We start from the raw sequence: 22,039 nt of genomic DNA, 5'->3' as shown, positions 1-22,039 counted from the left end.
ACTGCACCAATGCTAACACAAAAAGAACCCTATGAAAAGAGCGTGTCTTTCTAGGTATTCCTTGAAGGACAGAATACAAAACTAAAATCTGAATTTAGAAGTAATCTAAATTACTTCTGTAAGTTGTCAGATAAGATTTCTGTAAGACTTCAGGTATTGAAAAAGAGCTGAAGGAATTCAAAGCAAAATGGAATTTTAGCTTTTAAATAATGTAAAAAAAAGACATTCTCTACAGGAAAAAAGACTAGAAAATAATCTGTGAAAGTGTTCTGAGAATAGACACAACAGAAGCAAGCTCAGATGAACTAATTTTCTGATTTCTAGTGTTAGAACTATTATGCAGGAGTCAGTTACTCTGCTATAAAGAAAAAATTAAAATAGTTGCAGGCATGATGAGGAAGAATGGACTGATTAAGTCAACACAGTAGTCTTTCTAATCACTGGGAGGAGGGTAAAACTTTTGTGAAGAGTGAAGACCTTATTAAGGAAAGGGAAACAGAGCAGAAGACTAACTGTACACTACTGATCAATACTAACTAATCTCGAGTTTGTCCTGCTGGGAGAGTAGAGCAGGATGCTACATATGTGAAAGATTATATTAAGTGTAGGAGCCTGATCCAGAATCTTTTTACCTGTGGAAAATCAATATGATTATTCTTGACAGAAGAGGTACATGTGTAGTAAATAATTATAGGATTCATTCCTGAAGTTGGAATACCTTTAAGCAGTTTCACTGAAGATTCAGCCACAGCTGTGGAAGGTGCTGTATCTCTGAAAATACTAGTCTCTTGCTTTTTGCAGTACAGTATTCCCTGGCCACATTTCCTCTAGAAAACACTTTCTGTTAATGATTTAAGCATTCTCATGAGCTTATAAATTTCAGACTGGCTCCTTTGAAAAGCTGGCTTACTGGATCTGCAGTGAGTGGACAAGGGAGAGGCTTTCTGAAGTACAACTCCCTACTTTAAATTAATTTCTTACTTTTCAATAGGGAGTCTATATTGTGACCACTTTAAATAGAGTTGAATTTCATTTTTATGCAGGTCAAAGCTGTGAGAGAGGGCTATACTTTTTATCTATTTGTAGGGAGTGAGCTTGGTATGAAATCTGGAGGAAATCTTATATGTTCACTGGGGTATCGTTCTTTGAGATAATTAGGGGTCTAATCACGTTTCCATGTGCTCATATTCTTCCCTTTCAATTTTATTCACCAACAAAAAATAATCGTGGTTTCAATTCAATGCCCTGTTTGGAAAAATTTGCAGTTAAATTAAATGAAAACAAGTGTCCCCTTTCATATTATTTCACAAGTTGACACAGTAAGTTTAAATTTGAAAAGTTTTATGAAATATAGTTATGGGAATCTTGAACAACAGATGGTGGATAAACACTATACACTTTGAAATTTGGTATTCATAGCACTTGTTCTGTCTGTGCTGTGGGTTCACTGTGGATGACTCACACACAAATATGCATTCACAGATAATGCAGAACAAACTGAAGTTTGGATTTGAAATTTTCTTGCTTTCCTGGCTGTGTTGTCCAAATGCTTCTAATGAAGCAGTCTGACTTGCTACTCTCTGTATGCCATGCTACTTTGTTGAAAGGAAGATTTTTTTGTTAACTGTCATAATGATTTTTATCTTTGTGCTGACAGTTTAAAAAAAATCCTAATAATTAGGAATCATTGTGGGTAACCAGGGTGAGAGTGGGAAAAGATTAATTGCTTCTGGTAAATCAGTAAGTTTTACAAAGGCATTTCTTAGCGAAGTGAGTCAGTGGGTTAGTTACATGTGTTTGCTCAGTTTTACCAAAGTGCTCTTTGTTCATTATTGTTGAATTTGACTGGGAAATAACTTTTTAAAAATAATTTAAAATGTCTATTGCAGAAACATTTGGATCTAAATGAAACAAAGCTCTGTAAGTATCTTGTCTCGAAATGACTATTGAGTACTTTGGAAGAACAGGGGGTGGACGATGATGCCAAACATGTCCCATTCTCTCTTTGGTGTTGGCATATGTGATGGTGGTGTAGGCTCAAAGATGGGGCATTTGTAAAATCAGGCTTGTTAAAAAGGGGTCAAGTCAAATATTCTTTACCTAAGTGCTCAGGCATTCAATTTTTCTACTGTAATATTGATTTACATGTAAAATTTTATCTCTAAAATCTCAGTATTGTGTTGCAGCTTTTGGCACAGATCCAACAGTTGCTTGAGGCTAAAGTTGAAATTGTCTAGTAGAGTCGCACGCAAAACTTTTACTTCACTTTCAAAAGCTTCAGAAGTTTCTCTTGTATTATTCCAAATTCTCTTATTGTTTTTACATTTGTTGTTTTGATAGCATATTTTGAATTCTACAGAGAACTTCCTTGTAGCCACTTGTTAAATTAATTGTAATTCACATTGTGGCATATTAGTATTTTTGTAAATGAATTCAACATTGAGTCATTACGATGTTTCTGTGCAACTGAACTGGATTCTTAATCAGAACTAAAATTCACTCTCTCTGTATAACTACACGATTATAAAATAATTTTTCTAGTTTTATATTTCTGTTGCTTAAAAAAGTTAAATCACTAAATGCATTGACATCTATTATCCCCTTTGTACTGATGCTTATAGTTGTAATAATTCAGCTAAGGCAAAGCCCATGACGTGTTTCTGAATCTTGAAGAGGTGAAGGGGACAGGCTGATACTTGCCCATCATTGTGTGCTCTTGTCCTCCTGTGCTGTCTCCATGTTGTAGGAGAGAATGCTTTTAAACCTTATAAATCCTTACTCATGGAACTGACTGCAGGAGGCAAAGATCTGGGGGAGATTCATATGCATCAGGATTCTGTAAGTTGTTACTAGCTGTATTGCCAAACATCCCACCTAAATTTATATTTTAAAAGAATCAAGAAAAAAGGTTCAGGATATGTTCCGCACCCCCGCCTCCCCTCCCCCCGCCCTGTACTTCCAAATTTCTCATCATAGGAAAATCTTTGCCAGAAATGAAGGATTTTATTTTACTTTATTGAAATCTTGTGTATGCTTGATGGACACCAAAACTATGTATCATTTCAGATGTTGTTAAAGCAGTGATATTGCTCTATAGAGAAAGCTGAAGCAGGCTTTGAAATGGATTGTTACATGCAGAACAGCCATCCCCTCTTTCCCTGTTCATGATTGCTGAGAAAATAAGTATCTTTTTTGTCCCTTAAGAGTAGCCTTTAATAGCCATTTTGTCTGTTTAAAAGCTGTTTGTTAACTCAGTGATTGTTGCTTTTATTTGGGATCTGAATCCTTCCCGGGGTGTCAGCTTTGGCATAAAACAAGAATATGCACACTCTGGATATTCTGGCCACTTCTTATACTACCATCTATGATAGGACATCCCACAGGCTTCCTGTGTCCAAAGTGCTGTTCAGTGGAGAGATTCTTTTGATTCTGTTTATATGTATCCCTCCAGTTTCTCAAGAACCAATGTCTGTCTTTAACTTTCGCATGGATCTTTTTTTTTTTCCTGGATAACTTTGGAGATGATGACAAACCTTAATAGATGTCAAAAGTTAATTCAATGCAATACTTACAATTTTCTTTGATGGATTTTTAACTTTCACATAAATTTGCTAATGAGCAAGTTACATTGCAATGACAATGTGTAATTTATTTTCTAGCTATAGAATTTTAATGACAAATCTTATTTCAGCTGGAAAATGCAATCGCCCCCTTGCTTTTTTAAGGACATTGCCATTATTAGAAGTAGATTTATACAAGTATACTTAGGCATGCAAAATAAAATTCTGATGCAGAATGGAGTCTGTGGATTTTACAAAGTATAAGGACAATGTACTGTAGAAGAGGTATATGCATTAATATATGTTTGGCTTTAGATTAAGCTGATGCATATCATGGGAATGGGGAGATGTTTAATGCTTAAAATAACTGTGCTTGTGCTTTGAATAGGATTTTAAACAAACCTGAAAAGAGAAAAGTAAGTATTAATACGCATTAATACAAATAATACAGATTCTTTGTGTTAAATATTTTGGGGTAATATGTACTATCTCTGTAGTGAATTTCCAGAAGGAGTCTTGAGAAAAGCCAGCCAAGGTACCAGCCATGGTTTTTCCTAATTGTTTCTACCTTTGGCTGTATATCACTGGTGGCAGAGTTAGAGTTGGATGTGAAATGTTATGTCACCAACTTTTCTGAGGTATCTTTTTTTGTTTTTTTTTTACCTCCACTGCATACTGGCAGAAATTTGGTATCTTTCACAAGCTTTCTTGGGGGAAATATGTAAAGTGAAAGGAAAAGGATTCACAATCATCATAAAAACACTTATCCAGGGTGTGGGAAAATGGGATTGACATGCCTCCTCTGCCTGATGTGTAACAGGGATTTGTCTGTGATGAATGCCTAGCTTTGCTGAGGTGTGTCTTTCTCCTGTTGGACCTGTTCCACTTTGAATATACAATTATATATTCATTAGATCAGAGATAGTGTGCCTGGTGATTAAGGCACTCCTTTGAAATGTAAACCCCAGTGGTGCCTGTTCCAGAACAGTAGTTTGGTTCAGGTTTTGCAGCACAGATGAGTTCCTCATCACCAACCTGCTGGTTATTTTGATCTCATTCTCTCTCTTTCTTGCTTTTTAACACCCTTTCTTACCTCAATTTTCTCTCTCATTTTAGAGCAAAAATTGCATGCCAGGACTAAGAAACTATTAAATGAAGGTTGATTGCAACTGATAAATGTATGTGAAACATTTTGACTTGCACCAATTTGCATGTTGATGAATTGCAATGCAGAAGTGTCTCTTTCTATACAGTGTATATATAGAGGGTATGTGGCATGTCTAGCCTAACTGAAGATGTTCTACTGAATATGTTTTAGAAACCAGGTAAAATGGATGCCACCTATTTTGTACAAAAATGTGCAATCATCCAAAAAAGATATATTTATCTTTCCTCATTCTTACAGCTCCATATATTCTGCTGACATTATGCATCAGGATTTTAGGGGTGTTACTCCTGAGGGTTTTAGGATGTCAGAAATGTTCAGTGCCCTGCTTCAAAACCCACTAAAATTCCTTAGCTCTGAAGGGGGTGTGAGAATTCTCTTTCCTTTAGGAGGAGGGTATAGGAAATAAAAAGTCTTGAAATGGCATTAGTTAATATACATCTTCGTGAGTAAAACAGAGAGGGAAAGTTTCACTGCTGGGGTACTTACAAATGCTGAGTTAGTAATGATTTTCCTTTCTACAGAAATTGCTTCCTTCTCTGTATTTATCCAATACTGTTAAAATGTAAAGATAGCATGGGAGGCCATAGTATCAGGAGCATACTGCTTATTTTTCTGTGACTATTTTATGAGTAAAATTTCAAATTCATTTACACTGCTGAAGTATAGACACCGAGTCCTTTTCCCTTTCTGAAGGGCTATTTCTTCCAGGTGTTTTTTACATTGTTAGTTTACTGTCTGGCAGGGGTGAATGTGGAATACATTCCAGGAACACAGTAGAAGTAGACTCATGGTTTTTCATGCTACCAATAACAGGAATTTCACCTTTACTTCTGAGTGGCTACTCCTACAATTAATCAGCAAAAAAAGGTCTTTAGTAACAGAAAAGCTACTGTTAATACTAAGAAAACTAGATCTGAAATGTTAGGAATTCAGATAAAAGATTGAATTTTCAAAAGCATTTACTTGTAGCCTGGCTGTTTCTTTTGAAATAGGTGGTAATTCTGGCGGACGTCAATAGGCGTAGGTTGATTCTTCTGAAAATTCCACTCATCAAACTTATTACTGTACTTAAATAGGCTTATCTGTGTGAGTAGCATCTGTGTTTGACCCACAGGCATCTCGGGTTGTGACCTTTCCATAGAGTCTGAGATCAAGTGAAAATGTCTTTGTTGGCTTTTGCTTTTCTTCTTAAAAAGTGTACATTGGTCAACTTCTAGTCTAACTTCTATTCATCTGGTAGGAATCTTGGCTTAGTCTCTCTCTGTTGCCCAGCCTGTCTTCCTACCACCTCCAAAAAGGCAAAAGTGGCATCTGTACAGCTGGGAAGGAGAGGACTTTGTTTTTCCATGAATCACAAGACCATTACTCTCTGCCAATGAATCACTGACAGCCACCTTTAAAATAATGTTACTAAACTTGAAAATTGCTATTAACTTATCCTAGAAATTTTTAATATGATTCAATATGATTCATTAGCATGACACATACCTGAAGTAGGACATGGGAATTTAGAATTCCTTTGAATTTTCAACAAAAAATAATATCTGATATTATATGTTATTACATGAATATTGTGGGGAATGGTAGTCTAGTTCTGTTACAGTGTTCTGCGTATTTATTTATGTATGTGCATACTATATTCAGCACACTACCAAACATTTTACAAGTGTTGATGTAAGTAAAGGAACAGTGAATCTTATCTTAACTGATTTCTAGAAGGGCAGGAAAATATTGCCTAGGGAATGTTTTTAGCCAAGTTTGGCAAACAGATACCTGGTTAAAGATTCCTCTTCCCTTCTTCCTCCCAGAAGGACACCTGTAAATTTCATTTTTCTAATGTAAAGGAACTCAGCATTGCTTATGTGACAAAATTAGTTTGATTTCAAAGAACTGTATGAAAGCTATTCAAGGTACAGTTTTAGCCATGAGTTTCATCTGACTTTCACAAAGACCATGTCAAAAAAGCCTCAGCACTTAAGAATGTACAGGTATAAATCTTGGATAAGGCATTTTTGTAGGGACGTATCCATGCAAAATGTTTAAATATCATGTAATTGTTAAGATAAAATTTAGAAGGGAAGATTTAGTGACTGAACTATTCCAAAGCTGGAAGGAGATTTTGGAAACTTGTTTTCTATTTGTGACACTAGTATTTCATAGAAGCAGAGAATAATTCTGTTTGGAAGGAATTTGTGGAGGTCATCTAGTCCAAGCTCATGCTCAGAGACAGACAGCTTTGAAGCTATGTCAGATTGCTCAGGGTCATAGCCAGTCAGACTTACTAAGAATAAGAAACAAGATGGACACTGAAATGAAATGTTACAATAAAATAGGGTCAGCACAAAGTTGGAAAAAATGATGAGATTTAGATGTGTGTCTGTGAAAAACGAAGAATGAATTGCATTTTATGTTATTTATCCTTTGTATTTCCTCTCAGTAACTATATAGTTGAGCATCATGGGGCCTGAAAGAAAAGTCTTAAGTGTTACTCAAGAAAGTGTTTCAAAAGCTTGCTTTAATGTTTCTTAAAAGAGAAGGTAATTCTAGGCTTGTATGGTTAGCTACTAAAGTACTGCAATGGTGGCAAGGTAAGTGATGCAATAGCAAGAATACTCAGTCATTTGCCTTTAGGATTTGTGCTTGAACTTGAAAGCCTTAAGGCCCTTTTAATTCATTAATAGTATACCTTTTTCTTCCAGATTACATAGAATAATAGAATCATAGTATGGCTTCGGTTGGAGGAGACCTGAAAGATCATCTATTTCCAAGCCCCCTGCCACGGGCAGGGACACCTTCCACTAGACCAGGTTGCTCCAAGCCCCATCCAACCTGGCCTTGAACACTGCCAGGGATGTGGCAGCCACAACTTCCCTGGGCAACCTGTGCCAGTGCCTCACCACCCTCACAGTAAAGAACGTCTTCCTAATATCTAATCTAAATCTACCCTCTTTCAATTTAAAACCATTACCCCTCATCCTGTCACTACATGCCCTTGTAAAAAGTCCCTCCCCATCTTTCCTGTAGGCCCCATTTAAGTACTGGAAGGCTGCTGTAAAGTCTCCCTGGAGCCTTCTCTTCTCCAGGCTGAACAACCCCAGCTCTCTCAGCCTGTCTTCACAAGAGAGGTGCTCCAGCCCCAGATCATCTTCATGGCCCTGCTCTGGACCTGCTCAAGCAGTCAGTGGGAATTTCACTGGACTGCCATAACTTCTCAAATATGATGAGAGAGTGGTTTTGCCACTTCATCCACCCTCAGGACCTGTGGATGCATCTCATCAGGTCCCATGGACTTGTGCACCTTCAGGTTCCTTAGATGGTCTTGAACCTGATCTTCTCCTATGGTGGGCAGTTCTTCATTCTCCCACTCCCTGCCTTTGCCTTCTGCATCTTGGGTGGTGTGGCTGGAGCACTTGCTGGTGAAGACTGAAGCAAAAAAGTCATTGATTACCTCAGCCTTCTCCATGTCCCAGGTAACCAGGTCTCCAGTTTCCTTCCAGAGAGGGCCCACATTTTCCCTAGTCTTTCTTTTATCACCAACATACCTATAGAAGCTTTTCTTGTTGCCCTTGACATCCCTTGCCAGATTTAATTCTATCAGGGCTTTAGCTTTCCTAACCTGATCCCTGGCTGCTCGGATAATTTCTCTGTATTACATGCCCCAAAGATAATGACTTTGAATAAGGATGCAAATTAAGAGTTTTACTCATGCATTTTCTTTGATGTGGGATTGAATAAGAGTTGGAAAGAAAAGAGTATCAGAATCTTATAATGGATATAAACATTCCAGAATTTTAATCTAAATGATTAACCGTACATGTATTTCTGTAAAGAAATAGAACTCAAGAATTTTTCAGCTATGTTAAACATATGCTACAAAATATAGCACAAGATGAGAACAACTAAATATACTCATTTCATAACTGTGAATATGGCAGTCAAATGGAAAAGAACAGTAGCTTAGACAATAGCTTGGAACTTGGGCTTATTCCAGCACCTGTAATACTCAAGGAGTCTCAAATTCCCCTGAGTGCTTTACACAGCAATGCTATAAAGATCATGTGATCTGTCCAAATAAACCCATTTAGGCACACAGCAGCATTTTGACACAAAGACTTAGAGCTACAAACTGGTTTAACCAAGGACTTTCCACGTAGTCTCAAGACACCTGTTGGGGTTTTCATAGCACTGAATTATCAGCAGAAAGGGATGGAAGGTGTCATCCTTTAGAGAGGAACTAAAGTCATCAGTAGGAGTTTTCTTCTTTCCTTTTAATTGCTAGCACTATGTGGTGAAACCCTGCTGGTTTCCATAGCTTCAGTAATCTCAGGTTTCTGTTCCCTAAATCCTTGTACAGAACGTGACTGTCTACTTCTGTCATAGTTACCTTTAAACATGTCTTAATTTCCTCAGTTTTTGCAGATAATTGCATTGTGAAAACTTCAGTGATGTTCACGTCAAAGTTTTAAAAGTAGCCTGTCTCTTGAATAAGCTTTGCTGTTCTTTCAATTCCTGTTAGTGTTTCACTCTTATGCCTATTCTTCCCCAACCCCCTTATGTCTAATTATTGTCACTTAGTGGGTGCTTTCCTTTCCTTGATCTGATTTTTTCACTTTCGATTGTGTAGTCCTGGGAGTTCAGAAAGCTCTCAGGGTCTGGCTAATGAGAAGTCTAGTACTAGCCTGGAGTGACACAGCATGACAACTGAAGATTTTTTTGAAGTGAAGCGAAACCTTTCACACCCCAGAAGCAGCATTTCCCTTCTCCAAAGAACATGCATCTGTGTTTTGATGAAACATTTTTTATATTTATTTTTGTCCCATACTACTTTTCAGACACTCATCAGACTGTGTTTTCTGTGACATTTGTTTGCTTTCATTGTATGTAGCTAACTTGAAGAGGACATATGCCCCCTAACTTTTCTGCATGAGACCAAATAGGCAAGGTCATGATGCTCCCATGATGCTTGGAAGGACTATTGCTACAGTTCATACTGAAGTAGGACAAGAAACACATTGAAGAAAAAAGTAGGCATACATGTTTGTGACAGCTTGGATGCTGTTACTGTGAGCTTAATAGAGATACAGTAATGAAAACCAAACCTGAAGAGAGTTCACATCTATCCTTTTGCATCAATCTGTATACAGGCAGAGGATGCACTAGCATTTTTTTCAAGAGATTGCTTCACTTTGGTAGTGGTTTCATTCCTTGTCTAGATTTCCTGTATTACAGTGTTGTAGATTTCACATGTATTATGAAAAACCAAATCCACTGGATCTTTTTGAAAGTACTCCTTCCTGAATGCTGTACTTCATCTGGGCAGAGCTGAGAGAACAATATCCCTCTACAGATAACAAGTGAGAGTAAGCATACAAAGCAGTTGTAGTCGAAACAGTTGTACTTGTGTGTATTGTGGTTTTGTAATGAATGTGCTGAACCTGATAAGGGGCTTGAAAACAACAAATGGCACCGTAAGAGATGAAAATCTGTACCATATGGAGCACAATATAACTATGGAGTCTCAAAACTCTGGCTCTGGGGAGTGTGCCAGCATACGTGGGAGAAGTGAGAATTTCATGAATTATGTTACTCTTGAGTAGATTTGAAAGTACAAAAGAGTTCAACAGCACTCTGATAAATATGCAAATGTCCTTGTTCTCTGAATGAGACAGAAATGAGGCTTTGATGTTTAGGCTTTGGAAACTTGAGCTTTGGATAAAACACAGCAGAAGAAAAGTACAGTATAGTATAGCATGGGAAAATACCTGAAAACATTGCTGGAATGATTTAAGTCTAAAGATAGGATTAGATATGGCAGGATTAGAAAGGTCTAGTGTTAGGGTGGGAGATGGCCAAAGAACCACATACTGTATGGCAGGAAATGGTTTGGTCATTTAGCAAGTATCACTTCTTCTTTAGAATATAAAAACAATGCTTGTATAAATGCCAGATTGTTAAAGAATTGCAAAGCAGAATCCTATCTTGTCTTAAAGCTTTTAGAGCCTTGAGGAGGTGGGTTAACAAACATTTTCTACCAAAATCCTGAATTAGATGGAAGTGTTTTGCATATTATAAAATCACCTAGTCATTTCAGTGGGATGAGGCATTAACTTGTTAAGCTGTTGTTTGCAATGTGGCTGTGTGCTGTTGAACTGGGCATTGTTGAGTGATGGGTAAAACACCCCCACTATATATGTGCCATTGAACTAAGCATGGCTGACTGAAAGGTAGACAAAATCCTTCAAAATCCTATCACTTCACTGTCAGATGGCTAAAAGAAAGTTGTGGGTTTTGGGTGAGAAGTACTTTGTGGAGAAAAATATTATTGAACAAAGTCTGCAGAAGTACTTAGCACCCAATGAACTTTCCAGCAACCTCAGATGATCATCCTCTTCTTGGGCTGAGTATATCTAGAGGTATTCCCTCCATATAACTGTCTTGGGTGCCAAACTAAGTAATCTTACCTGGTTTAGCACAGAGAAAAAGAGAAAGCCTATGAAGGACTATTTCAGAGCAGCAGCAAATCCTGGTCTGTATCTATTCCTCCCGTGACTGTCAACTAGGGTCAGAGTTTTCAATCATTTGCCTCATTTGTGGACTATGTTACTTGATTCACTCTACTTGCCCCACAGCTCTCACTGGTGGTTTTTTCCCCTGTCTCTTGCCAATTAAATTAATTCCCCACAGTTTTCTAAGCTTGACTCATTCACAGCTTTCACTTTCTTATGCTGTTGAGTAGTTTTTGGAAAAACTAATATCCTAGAACATGGGTGGATGTGGTTTGTGGAGGGAGGTGTTATTTTTCTGTCTCATGGGAGAAGGTGTTAATTTTTTTCATCTGAAACGGAAGTATCCTAGGGGAAGAACCCTAAGGGGAGCCAAAGCTGGAAGCAGCCTCAGACAGGACTCAGGTACTGCTGTTTCATAAAACTCTTTTTGTTATTAAAAAGATACTCTGAGAGAGATTAACTTTGGACTTAAAAACTTGCTGAGTATTCCAGCCAAACTGTTTTGAATATCTGTAAAAACAAGTATTAGTTTCATATTTAACTTTTTATAAGAAAGTTTCAGAAGTATGGCTTCACTTAAGCAGAAATGTAAAAATTAAAATTGAGTACACAGTGATTAAAAATACTTACTCAAATATATTAAAAAGTCAAGTTTCAAATTATGTGTCTCAGAGTATGTTTCATAGTTCAAGTAAGGGACATGTTTTTCCACTGTCTGAAATAAACTCAACAGTAGTTTATGAATTAACATTTCCTTACAGTGACATTTACTTACAGGAAGGTGCTGCATTAGAAGACTTGAAAAGCAAAACCAAGTAAATGTCCTTTTCAACAAAAAAAGCATAATTCCTAACCCAACACCACTATCAGAAAAGTATGCATTACTTACAGAGAGTGAGAAAGTCCCCTGCCTGAAAAAATGAAAAGCTTTAGGATTTTGATGCATGTATGTCAAGTTAATGACTGAAAAAGGGGAAACATAACTCCATTTTTATAAAGGGAAAAAAGGAAGACCCAGGGAACTACAGGCCAGTCAGTCTCAACTCTGTCCCTGAGAAGGTCATGGAGTGGATCCTCCTAGGAACTATGCCAGGGCACATGGAAAATACGGAGGTCATTGCTGACAGCCAACATGGCTTCACCAAGGGCAAATCGTGCCTGACAAATTTGGTGGCCTTCTACAATGGGGTTACAGTGTTGGTAGATAAGGGAAGAGCAGCTGACGTCATCTACCTGGACTTGTGCAAAGCATTTGACACTGTCCCACACAACATCCTTGTTTCTAAATTAGAGACACATGGATTTGACAGATGGACCATGTGGTGGATAAAGAATTGGCTGGATGGTTGCACTCAAAGACCTGTGGTCAACGGCTCGATATCCAAGTGGAGAGCAGTGACGAGTGGCGTTCCTCAGGAGTCGGTATTCGGACCAGCGCTGTTTAACACCTTTGCCGGCAACACGGACAGCGGGATTGAGTGCACCCTCAGCAAGTTTGCCGACGACACCAAGCTGTGTGGTGCAGTTGACATGCTGGAGGGAAGGGATGCCATCCAGAGGGACCTGGACAGGCTTGAGAGGTGGGCCTGTGTGAAACCTCATGAAGTTCAACAAGGCCAAGTGCAAGGTCCTGCACATGGGTCTGGGCAATCCCAAGCACAGATACAGGCTTGGCGATGAGTGGTTGTCGATGAGTGGATTGAGAGCAGCCCTGTGGAGAAAGACTTGGCGGTGTTGCTGGATGAGAAACTGAACATGAGCTGGCAATGTACGCTCGCAGTCCAGGCGGCCAATTGTATCCTGGGCTGCATCAAAAGTGTGGCCAGCAGGTTGAGGGAGGGGATTCTGCCCCTGTACTCTGCTCTCGTGAGACCCCATGTGAAGTACTGAGTTCAGCGCTGGGGCCCCCCACATAAGAAGGACATGGACCTGCTTGAGCAGGTCCAGAGCAGCGCCATGAAGATCACCAGGGGGCTGGAGCACCTCTCCTGTGAAGACAGGCTGAGAGAGCTGGGGTTGTTCAGCCTGGAGAAGAGAAGGCTCTAGGGAGACTTTACAGCAGCCTTCCAGTACTTAAATGGGGCCTACAGGAAAGATGGGGAGGGACTTTTTACAAGGGCATGTAGTGACAGGATGAGGGGTAATGGTTTTAAATTGAAAGAGGGTAGATTTAGATTAGATATTAGGAAGACGTTCTTTACTGTGAGGGTGGTGAGGCACTGGCACAGGTTGCCCAGGGAAGTCCTTGGCAGTGTTCAAGGCCAGGTTGGATGGGGCTTGGAGCAACCTGGTCTAGTGGAAGATGTCCCTGCCCATGGCAGGGGGCTTGGAACCAGATGATTTTTAAGGTCCCTTCAAATCCAAACCATTCTGTGATTCTATGGTTCTATGAAATTCTGCAATTCTGTCAAATGCACACCAAGTCTACGCTGACTTCTGAGGATATAACTTACCTTTGTATTAAAGTATTTTGAACTTTTGCATAAACAAGAGAAAAGCAGCTTTGCTTAAATTAAAGAAAGGTTAGGATTTACTTAGCCTACAGATTATTAGTGCTCTTAAAAAGATGAAGAATAATTCCCATTGTAAAATTCAACAGACAACTTTTTAAGGAGTATCAAGTAACAAAGTTGAGAGGGTCTTTGAAAGTTTTAATAAAGGAAGACCAAAAAAAATACAGCATGTATTTAGAAATGAGTCAGCTATCATTCTGAGAGCTTTCTCTTGACTAAACTTGCTCTGACAAAAGCTGCAAATTTAGGCAGCAATTCATATTTTAAAGCCATCTGTAAAAGATGTAAGAGCGAAAAGCATTCCACAGATTCAGCTGTGAACACAAGAGCAGAGGTAGGAAGCCTACAGGAAAAAAACCCCAAAACATATTGAGATAAAATTATAAGTGTTTTAAGTACACTATTAAGAATAAAGAACATAGGCAGTGTTTTCTGTTTGTGTTTTCTTTAATCCATAAAATTCTGCTTGTTATGAGCATGTGGTTTGTAAAGAGAAGATTTTTTGTTAAAGTCTCAAAATTTTATAGGGGAACAGAATTATTGCAAGATTACAAATCACAGATTAAGTTATTTATTACCTAATTAACCATTTTTTCCCTATCACTTTTGTTCAAAAGTTTGCAGCACTTTGCAGATGTATATTATTACTGCTCTTTCCCTTTGTTCTCTCTTCCCCAAGCAATAAAACTTTCCATGAAGAAATAGCAACAAGTGCAAACTTACAAAGGCAGTAAGGGTCAGGAATTTTGATTCTGTTTTACATGATCTCATGAATGGACATGAATGCTTCACCCATAGACATATATGCTGTGACCACTCTTAACTTCCCTTGTATTTACTGATAAGCAGCATTTCTTAGGGCCTAATGGAAGAGTTATACATTTCTGTGATATTGTGTTTGGATTTAAGTTTACTGTGAAGCAGGAAAACAATCTTATATTATGGAAACTTGATGTTCTTACTTTCTATAAACCCCCTGAAACCAGTGGAAAGCACTGTAATTGACTTATGTCAATTCTTTTATTTACATACTACTGTTTTGTTTATTATTTGCATCATTCAGCACATTACAGCTTTATTAACACTGACTTATAGTCCTTAACAGCTAAGCAAAATGGCTCCCTTAAACCTGTAAGTAAAAAAATTATAATCACAAAGATCATTATAGTAATAGAGACTGTGGGAGTATATGTTGTCAACTGAAACAGCTTTCAATCTCTGGAAACCATTCTGTGAAATCCAGTTCCTCATTCTGTCTTGGACTTTTTGCTGACTGATGGGCTCTATGAAATAGGCTTCCTGGTACACTGCCATGACAGGGTGAGGTTGCAGTGATACTTAAGTGAATTCTGTGCTGTTCATGTCTACTTTTTTTCTAACTGAAACGCCAGAGAGCTTCAAAATCATGTCACTTCAGAAGATTATCAGAAATTCTTTTAGGAGCCCTGAAGTAATTAAGTCATTCAAAAAGTGTCTATGTGAGTTCTTCTGTCACCTTATTGATTAGAATTAAAAAAAAAAAAAAAAAAGAGGAAATTAAAATGGAAAAGAACTTCTATGTGATTGTGGTATTCCTATTTAGTATGGTAAAATACAAATCACTTGGCCCTTATACAGCGAAGAATTCAGTCTGCTCCTGATGTGCATTTCTGATCTCATTTCCGCTTCTTGGACTTACATTTTTCCATGATTTTGGTAAAGACTGAATGACTTTACATCCTTTGTCATCGGACTGCTCTAAGGCGAAATGCAGCTCTTAAGCAGAAAAAAAAACCAATGAGGCACAAGAAGGAGGAAATCATTTGTAGAAATGTATGGAAGGCTATCATCCATGGAGAGCTGTAATGTCATGGGAAAATAACTTCAGAAGTTCTCAGTGTTGACTTAACTCTGTTTCCATGGAAGTCAGTGTGCAGCACTTTGGAGGATTACTCTCTGGCAAATTAGAAGTGCTGCACCTATGAAGATGCAGCCTGTTATATGGCTGCTCATAGTGGTGAGTAAAGGGAGAAGAATGCAAGATGGAAGGGTAAGTAAGAAGAAGGATGGGTTTCATGGCCTTCTGGCTACCCAAAACCATTACCTGCTGCGGATTCTTACTTTATTTTTGTGATCTTTATGTTGGCAGTATAACAAGTCTTGAGGGAAGAGATTCAAACTGGCCAGAACTTGCAAGTTTTATTTTCTTTCCCTGGCATGTGAATCATCCATCGTCTTATTCTGACCCTAAGTGTTGAGTTTCAGTGTTTGCAGAAGGTATAACACCAGTCATCTGAAGCGATACTCTGTCTCTGTTGGAGGTTGTCTGCCCCTCCAGGGCCAGAAGAATTACAGCCAGGCCTCTTCCCTGCTCAGGTTAAACTATAAAGTACTCAGCTGATCCTTGTGGAGGTGCAAAGCCCTGTCTGAAAAAGGCATAAAGGAGGCAGGCTTGTGTAGTAAACCTTAAGAAGAAGTACTGACCTTCCCTTCAGAGTCGAACAGGAAAGAGGCCTCTGGGGCTGGGCTGGGAGAAATTATTTTGATTTGGTAGTTTGACCTAAGTTTCTCTGTTTGAAAAGTAAAGCTGAGCCAAGAGAGAAATTTGAGCTTGATGGTAAATCCCTGAGAAGCGTGAGATATCCAGCATGAACAGGAGGAAACTTAGGCAATGTTTTTTTAAGCCAAACTGGCCATGTTATACTATGCTAAGCCTTTTGTCAGGCTGTGTGCATGACTGAGGCCTTGCAACAAAAGGCAGGGAAGCTAGTAAGAAACTAAACTAACAATTAAGAAAATACATTCATGCATCTATTGCTGAGTAATTTTATGCAAATCTTCCCTGTATAGTCAGTAACTAATTATATGAGGTTTTTATAGTAGGAGCAATTGAGAACTTGGACAAAGAGATGGCAAGATTTAGGTCAAGAGATAATTTAGCTAATAGGAATTGAACATAAAAATTATTTGGATCTGGACCCTTATATATTTGGACATGTGAATAATGATGTTTGAGCAATGCCATTAAAGTTAGTAGGTCTGAGACTTGTTCAGTGGGTTTTGTCCCTGTTATGGTTTAAACCCAGCACCACGCAGCCGCTCGCTCACTCCTCCCCGCTGGCCCCGGTGGGATGATGAGGAGAAAACAGAAAGAAACCCTCATGGGTTGAGACAAGGACAGGGAGGGATCACTCGCCACTTATGGTCACGGGCAAAAGACAGACTCAACTTGGGGAAGAAACAAAAGCAATTTAATTTACTACCCATCAAATCAAAACAAGGATAATGAGAAGTAAACCCAAACCTCAGAACACTTTGCCCCCACCCCTCCCTTCTTCCCAGGCTTAACTTTACTCCCAATTTTCTCTACCTCCTCCCCCCAAGCGGCGCAGGGTGACGGGGAATGGGGGCTGGGGTCGGCTCATCACCCCTTGTCTCTGCCGCTCCTTCCTCCTCAGGGAGAGGAGGACTCCTCTCTCGGGCCCTGCTCCACTGTGGGGTCCCTCCCACAGGAGACAGTCCTTCACAAACTTCTCCAATGTGGGTCCTTCCCACGGGCTGCAGTCCTTCAGTCAGAGCCTGCTCCAGTGCAGGCTTTCCCGTGGAGTCCCAGCCATCTTGGGGGGCATCCATCCCCCTGCTCCACCGTGGGCTCCTCTCTCCCCGGGCTGCAGGTGGGCGTCTGGGAGGGGACAGCCTGCCGCCTCACGGCGGGCGGCGGGGGCATCCCCTCCTTCTTCCCTGCCCTCCATGTCTGCACAGGGGTTCCTCTCACACCCCACTCCCCTCCTTCCTCCCTGCCCTCCATGTCTGCACGGGGGTTCCTCTCACACCCCACTCCCCTCTCCGCTGCAGGTTCCCCTCCTTCACTCCCCTCTCCCAGAGGCGCGACCGCCATCGCTGACGGGCTCGGCCTGGGCCGGCGGCGGGTCCGGCTGGAGCTGGGGAAGCTTCCAGCAGCAGACGGCCCTGCCCACCCTGCCCCGATACCCCAAAACCCTGCCACACAAACCCATAACAGTCCCCTACATATGTTTTGGGATTTTTGGCTAAATCTCTTCTAAGATAGAAGAATCCTGAAACAAAGCAGGCAAGCATTTTTAGGCCTAAATATGAATCTCAATTTAAACGTATCAATGGAGTATCCCAAAGGAGGAAGACTTCTGTTGCATTACACCTCTTCTCCTCTGTATCAGCTGCTATTAGTTCTTATTAGACATTTATCTGCATTGTCACCAGGCCTCTGAGCTCATTGTTAAGTTGCTTTGTAAGCATCCAAGAGAAGTAAGGCTTGGAATAGAAAGAGGGCAGTGAATTAACTTGACAGATATTTATGGGGAACCACTCCCAAACATGAGAGTCAGCATGAGAGAAAGCGTGAACGTTCCACCTTGGAAAATGCAGTGGCTAAGTGATGGTTTAGCTGTTGTTTTGGGCAGGCAGATATTTTCATTGGTTAACACAAAATGACAGGGAGACGGAGATATGCCAAGAAAAGCTGTGAAGATAATTAACACACTTTTTTTCTGGCATGGGGACAAAGGAGATGCAAAAAGTAAAGGGTGGGGAGCTAACCCTTGCAGAAAGGTTCAGGAAGTGTTGTGCTAGTAGACAGTACTTAATTGGAACTTGGAGTTACAGCTCGTCAACTGCAATGAGTTTTTAATATAACAACCGTATGCACACTACTAAGACTGAGCATGAGGGGAGAGGAGAGATCTGTACATCAGTATTGCTGCTCAGAACTGAAATACTTTTAGCTTTTAACCAGAATGCTCCTATTGCATTAATTTTCAACCCAAAGCTCTTAAAAGGCTAGTTACCCATGAGTGATGGTAGCCATGCTTTTAACCTTGTGTCCATGAGCTGAAGTACAAAGACAGAAGATTTTTCCATGCAGCCAATGTAGACCCTTCAAGAACCACAGTGAAAAAAATTGTGTAATTGCTCTTAGCTTTTGCAGTGCAGTTTCTGGTGCAAGAAAGCCTTGCAGGGATACACCCAGCTGCAGAAGCAGCTAGTGTCTGACAGCGCGTAGATCCTGTTGATCAAGTCAAGGACTGCAGCCAGAATAATTGCTTGAAATTTTCTGGACACAGAAATGCCAGTGAGGAGTGCTGCCCTGTTCTTTTAAAAGGTTATTCCTAAGGGGCAGAATCGGAATAGTCATGTAGTATAACAGATGTACATTTATGGATAAATGTCAAGGGCTTGCACTGATTCTCCTGAGAAGTCTGTAGCAGTTTTACCACATCACTGCTTACAGTCAGCATTGCTATATTTTTTAGCACTAAAAAGTTAATGGAAAAAAGTATGGTAGGAGGAAAAGTGCAGGGGAAGTGTGAAACCTTTTCAGAAATTATTTCCTGCTAAGAAATCTAATGAACTTTATGTGAAGAACTGTAACAGCTAAGCACACCCCACATAACAGGCAAGCTTTGATAGTTTTTAAAGCTCTTCAGGCACGTTTTTTTATTATGATATAGCTGTTTGTGTTCCCTAACCAACTAAAAATTATGTCCAGATTTCTCCTTGCTACCCTGCTCTTCCTCTTTCCCTATCAAGAGTAGGTTTTGGGGATTTGGAAATCCACCTCTATTCAGAAACACAGATTATTGAATATTTTTTAAATATCTTTGTAGCTAAGAATAAACACAACAACTTTATTTTAATTTTTCTAGAGGGTGTTTTTTTCCTTAAAAATCAAGTATTACTCAAACTTTCTAGATATTTGCCCTTGGTTTTAGTAGTGTTTAAGACTTTTTTCCCCAGGCTTCCTGAAGTGTGCATAAGTACACATTTTTTCATTCTTATGTGTTGGAAGATTAGCTTCATTAATAATACGACATATAGAGAAACTTACAGGAAAATATTCTTAAACTATTTTTAGAGTGCATGTTGTTGTAGAGTGCACTGTATAATTAGACATGTGTTAAAATATTGGGAAAATAACCTGAATCTGAGATGATCCTAACGATGAAAGGGAGATTAAATCAAAGATTTATAACGCTGGCCTGGAGATGTTTATTAACTCTACAGAAAATATATACAGGGTGTTTCAGTATTATAATGTTTTTTGTATTACAGCTTGCTGAGAAGCATTAAGATATGTATAGTCCTAAATCCTTCTCCTTGGATTATAAATTAGTTCAGTACTGAAAATTTATTCACAATTATGTGCTGATAGAAGAGCGGCAGATTGCATGTACATCTCTTGAGTAATGAGAACTGCATCGCTTGCGAATGTAGAATACTGATAACGGAGTTGAGAATTTGACATGCTGCAGGCAGGCAACATGCAGGCTTTCGCACACAAAATGCATTGCATGCCTGACCTACTAATTGAAGTACAGTTCAAAAACACAGAAATGAGTTTTGTTTAAAATTAAAAAAAAAATATAGTGGTGCCATTTTTATTAGTAACTCTTCTCACTAGGACTGATCTGGATGCCTGTCCACAAGCAGCAGTGAAGGAAACAAACTCCCAATAATCTGAGAAGTTAATGAAATAAAAGTATTTTTAGTGCCCTGAACATATTTCATTTGCAGTAGTGTACATATTCTGCAATATCAATAGTGTTATATCACTGTGATAAACCTAAATACCTGATTATAAAAATACTTTGGGATGAGAGACACTTAAAGGATCAAGTATTGCATTGAATTTTAAGACCCCCCTATGCACAAAGGAAGGTCTTAAACCTGCACCTACTTTTCTACAAATAAGAAAACATCCTTTGCAAAAAATGTTAGTTTGTACAGAAAAGCATAATGACTAATATATACTTAATCTTAATTTATACAGAAAAGCATAATAACTAATATATACTTCCAAAAAAGGGTTAGAATTGTGGTTTTGAATTGTATGTGAAAAACAGTGACTTAATTTACAAATGTATGTATGTGTGTACCTGCCCATTTATCTTTCATGATATTCTTAGAAGTAGTAGAAGCAAGTAGGGTTGCTGAGTAGACTCAATAATGTGTCTTTCAAACATTTCATTCTAGCAATCAGTAAGATGAAATAAATAGTCTTGTGGATTTGGTGTTTTTTAAAGCATGTGAATCTGAGCAATGATCACTTTTCAGCAGAAAATAGTGTACTAAAATACTACTGTTTATAAATGACAGTGTTTTTTAAAGTCTTTTTCAAAGCTCTGAAGTGTTTAGCCTCTAGCTCTCATTGACTTGGATAAATTCATATTGGAGTTCAGATGCTAATTTATGTGACTGCTTTTGAAAACAATTAAATTTAGGTCAAATCCTGTTTCTGTAGGAGCATCCATTAACTCTGCCAATAACTCTGGGAAATATTTGTGTTCACAGCCTCTGTTCTTTAACTGACAATTTTTTCTGACTGAGTCACCTGCCTTCAAGTATGGAGTTGCCACATAAAGTGCTTTCTTTAAGAAGCAAGGATACTTTGCTCATATACTGCAAATACATTCTGTAGAAATCTAGCATCTGATGATGCATTTACTTTTTTTTATTTTTCCAGGGGAATTCCGGCCTGGGGTTCAGTATTGCTGGAGGAACAGACAACCCACACATTGGGGATGATCCTGGGATATTCATTACTAAGATTATACCAGGAGGAGCTGCAGCAGAGGATGGAAGACTCAGGTAAAAATGAACTCATTATGTATGTTTGGAAACAAAATGCATCGTTATTATAAATTATTCTCTAGGAGTCAAATGCCAACTGCGTCTTTCATGGGATCGGGGAAGTAAATGACATGACTAGAGTCTCCTTTCTGCTAAGGTAGGAGAGCTGATTTAAGTTGCTTAAAGCAACTGAATAAGGTTAAGTCCTGTATAAAGAGGTATTTGCTAGTGCCACCTCCATCTTTTTACCAGTCATTTCATTTAGTACAAAAGGCAAGATGGGGACAGGAGGAGGAAACGGGCATATCAGCATGAAAATCTTCTCTGCTTGGTCTTTTTATGTCCATGGCTGAAGAACTATGCATTGGTGTAATACATTAAGGCTATCAAGACGTCCCAAACTACAGAGCTATTGCTAAATAGTCATAGTTATTTGTAGATGCTTCTTGTTATTTGACTGCAGTAGTGAGGTGTGCTTACCGCTGTTTCCAAACATTTTTTGTGCGGATGTGATGGCTGTGGTCTATATTCTGAGTCACCTCTGTAGTAGTCTATTGCTGTAGCTCCGGAGATGGACACACAGATCACTTGTGGTTCTCAACTACCTGAGATGGTAGCACATCTCTTAACCAAGAGGAACCACAGAAGTGCTTGTTCTTCTCTTTCCTTACGGACTGAATGCAGAAAGGCTTTCGTCTATCACAGCGA

At 39.1% G+C, this 22,039-nt stretch overlaps 1 protein-coding gene across 24 annotated transcripts in view; it reads left to right on the top strand.

Moving 5' to 3' along the window:
* DLG2 (discs large MAGUK scaffold protein 2) overlaps positions 1–22,039 on the top strand; it is a 1,018,327-nt gene that overhangs the window by 650,283 nt on the left and 346,005 nt on the right. For all 24 annotated transcript variants that reach the window (XM_049823421.1, XM_049823420.1, XM_049823428.1 and 21 more), the window contains one exon: positions 21,225–21,349. In XM_049823421.1, the coding sequence (XP_049679378.1) occupies positions 21,225–21,349 (125 nt within the window). The remainder of the gene's footprint in view (positions 1–21,224; positions 21,350–22,039) is intronic.

This window comes from Accipiter gentilis, chromosome 19 (genome assembly GCF_929443795.1).
Source record: "Accipiter gentilis chromosome 19, bAccGen1.1, whole genome shotgun sequence".
NCBI lineage: Eukaryota > Metazoa > Chordata > Aves > Accipitriformes > Accipitridae > Astur > Astur gentilis.
This window is presented reverse-complemented; position numbering and strand designations above follow the sequence as displayed.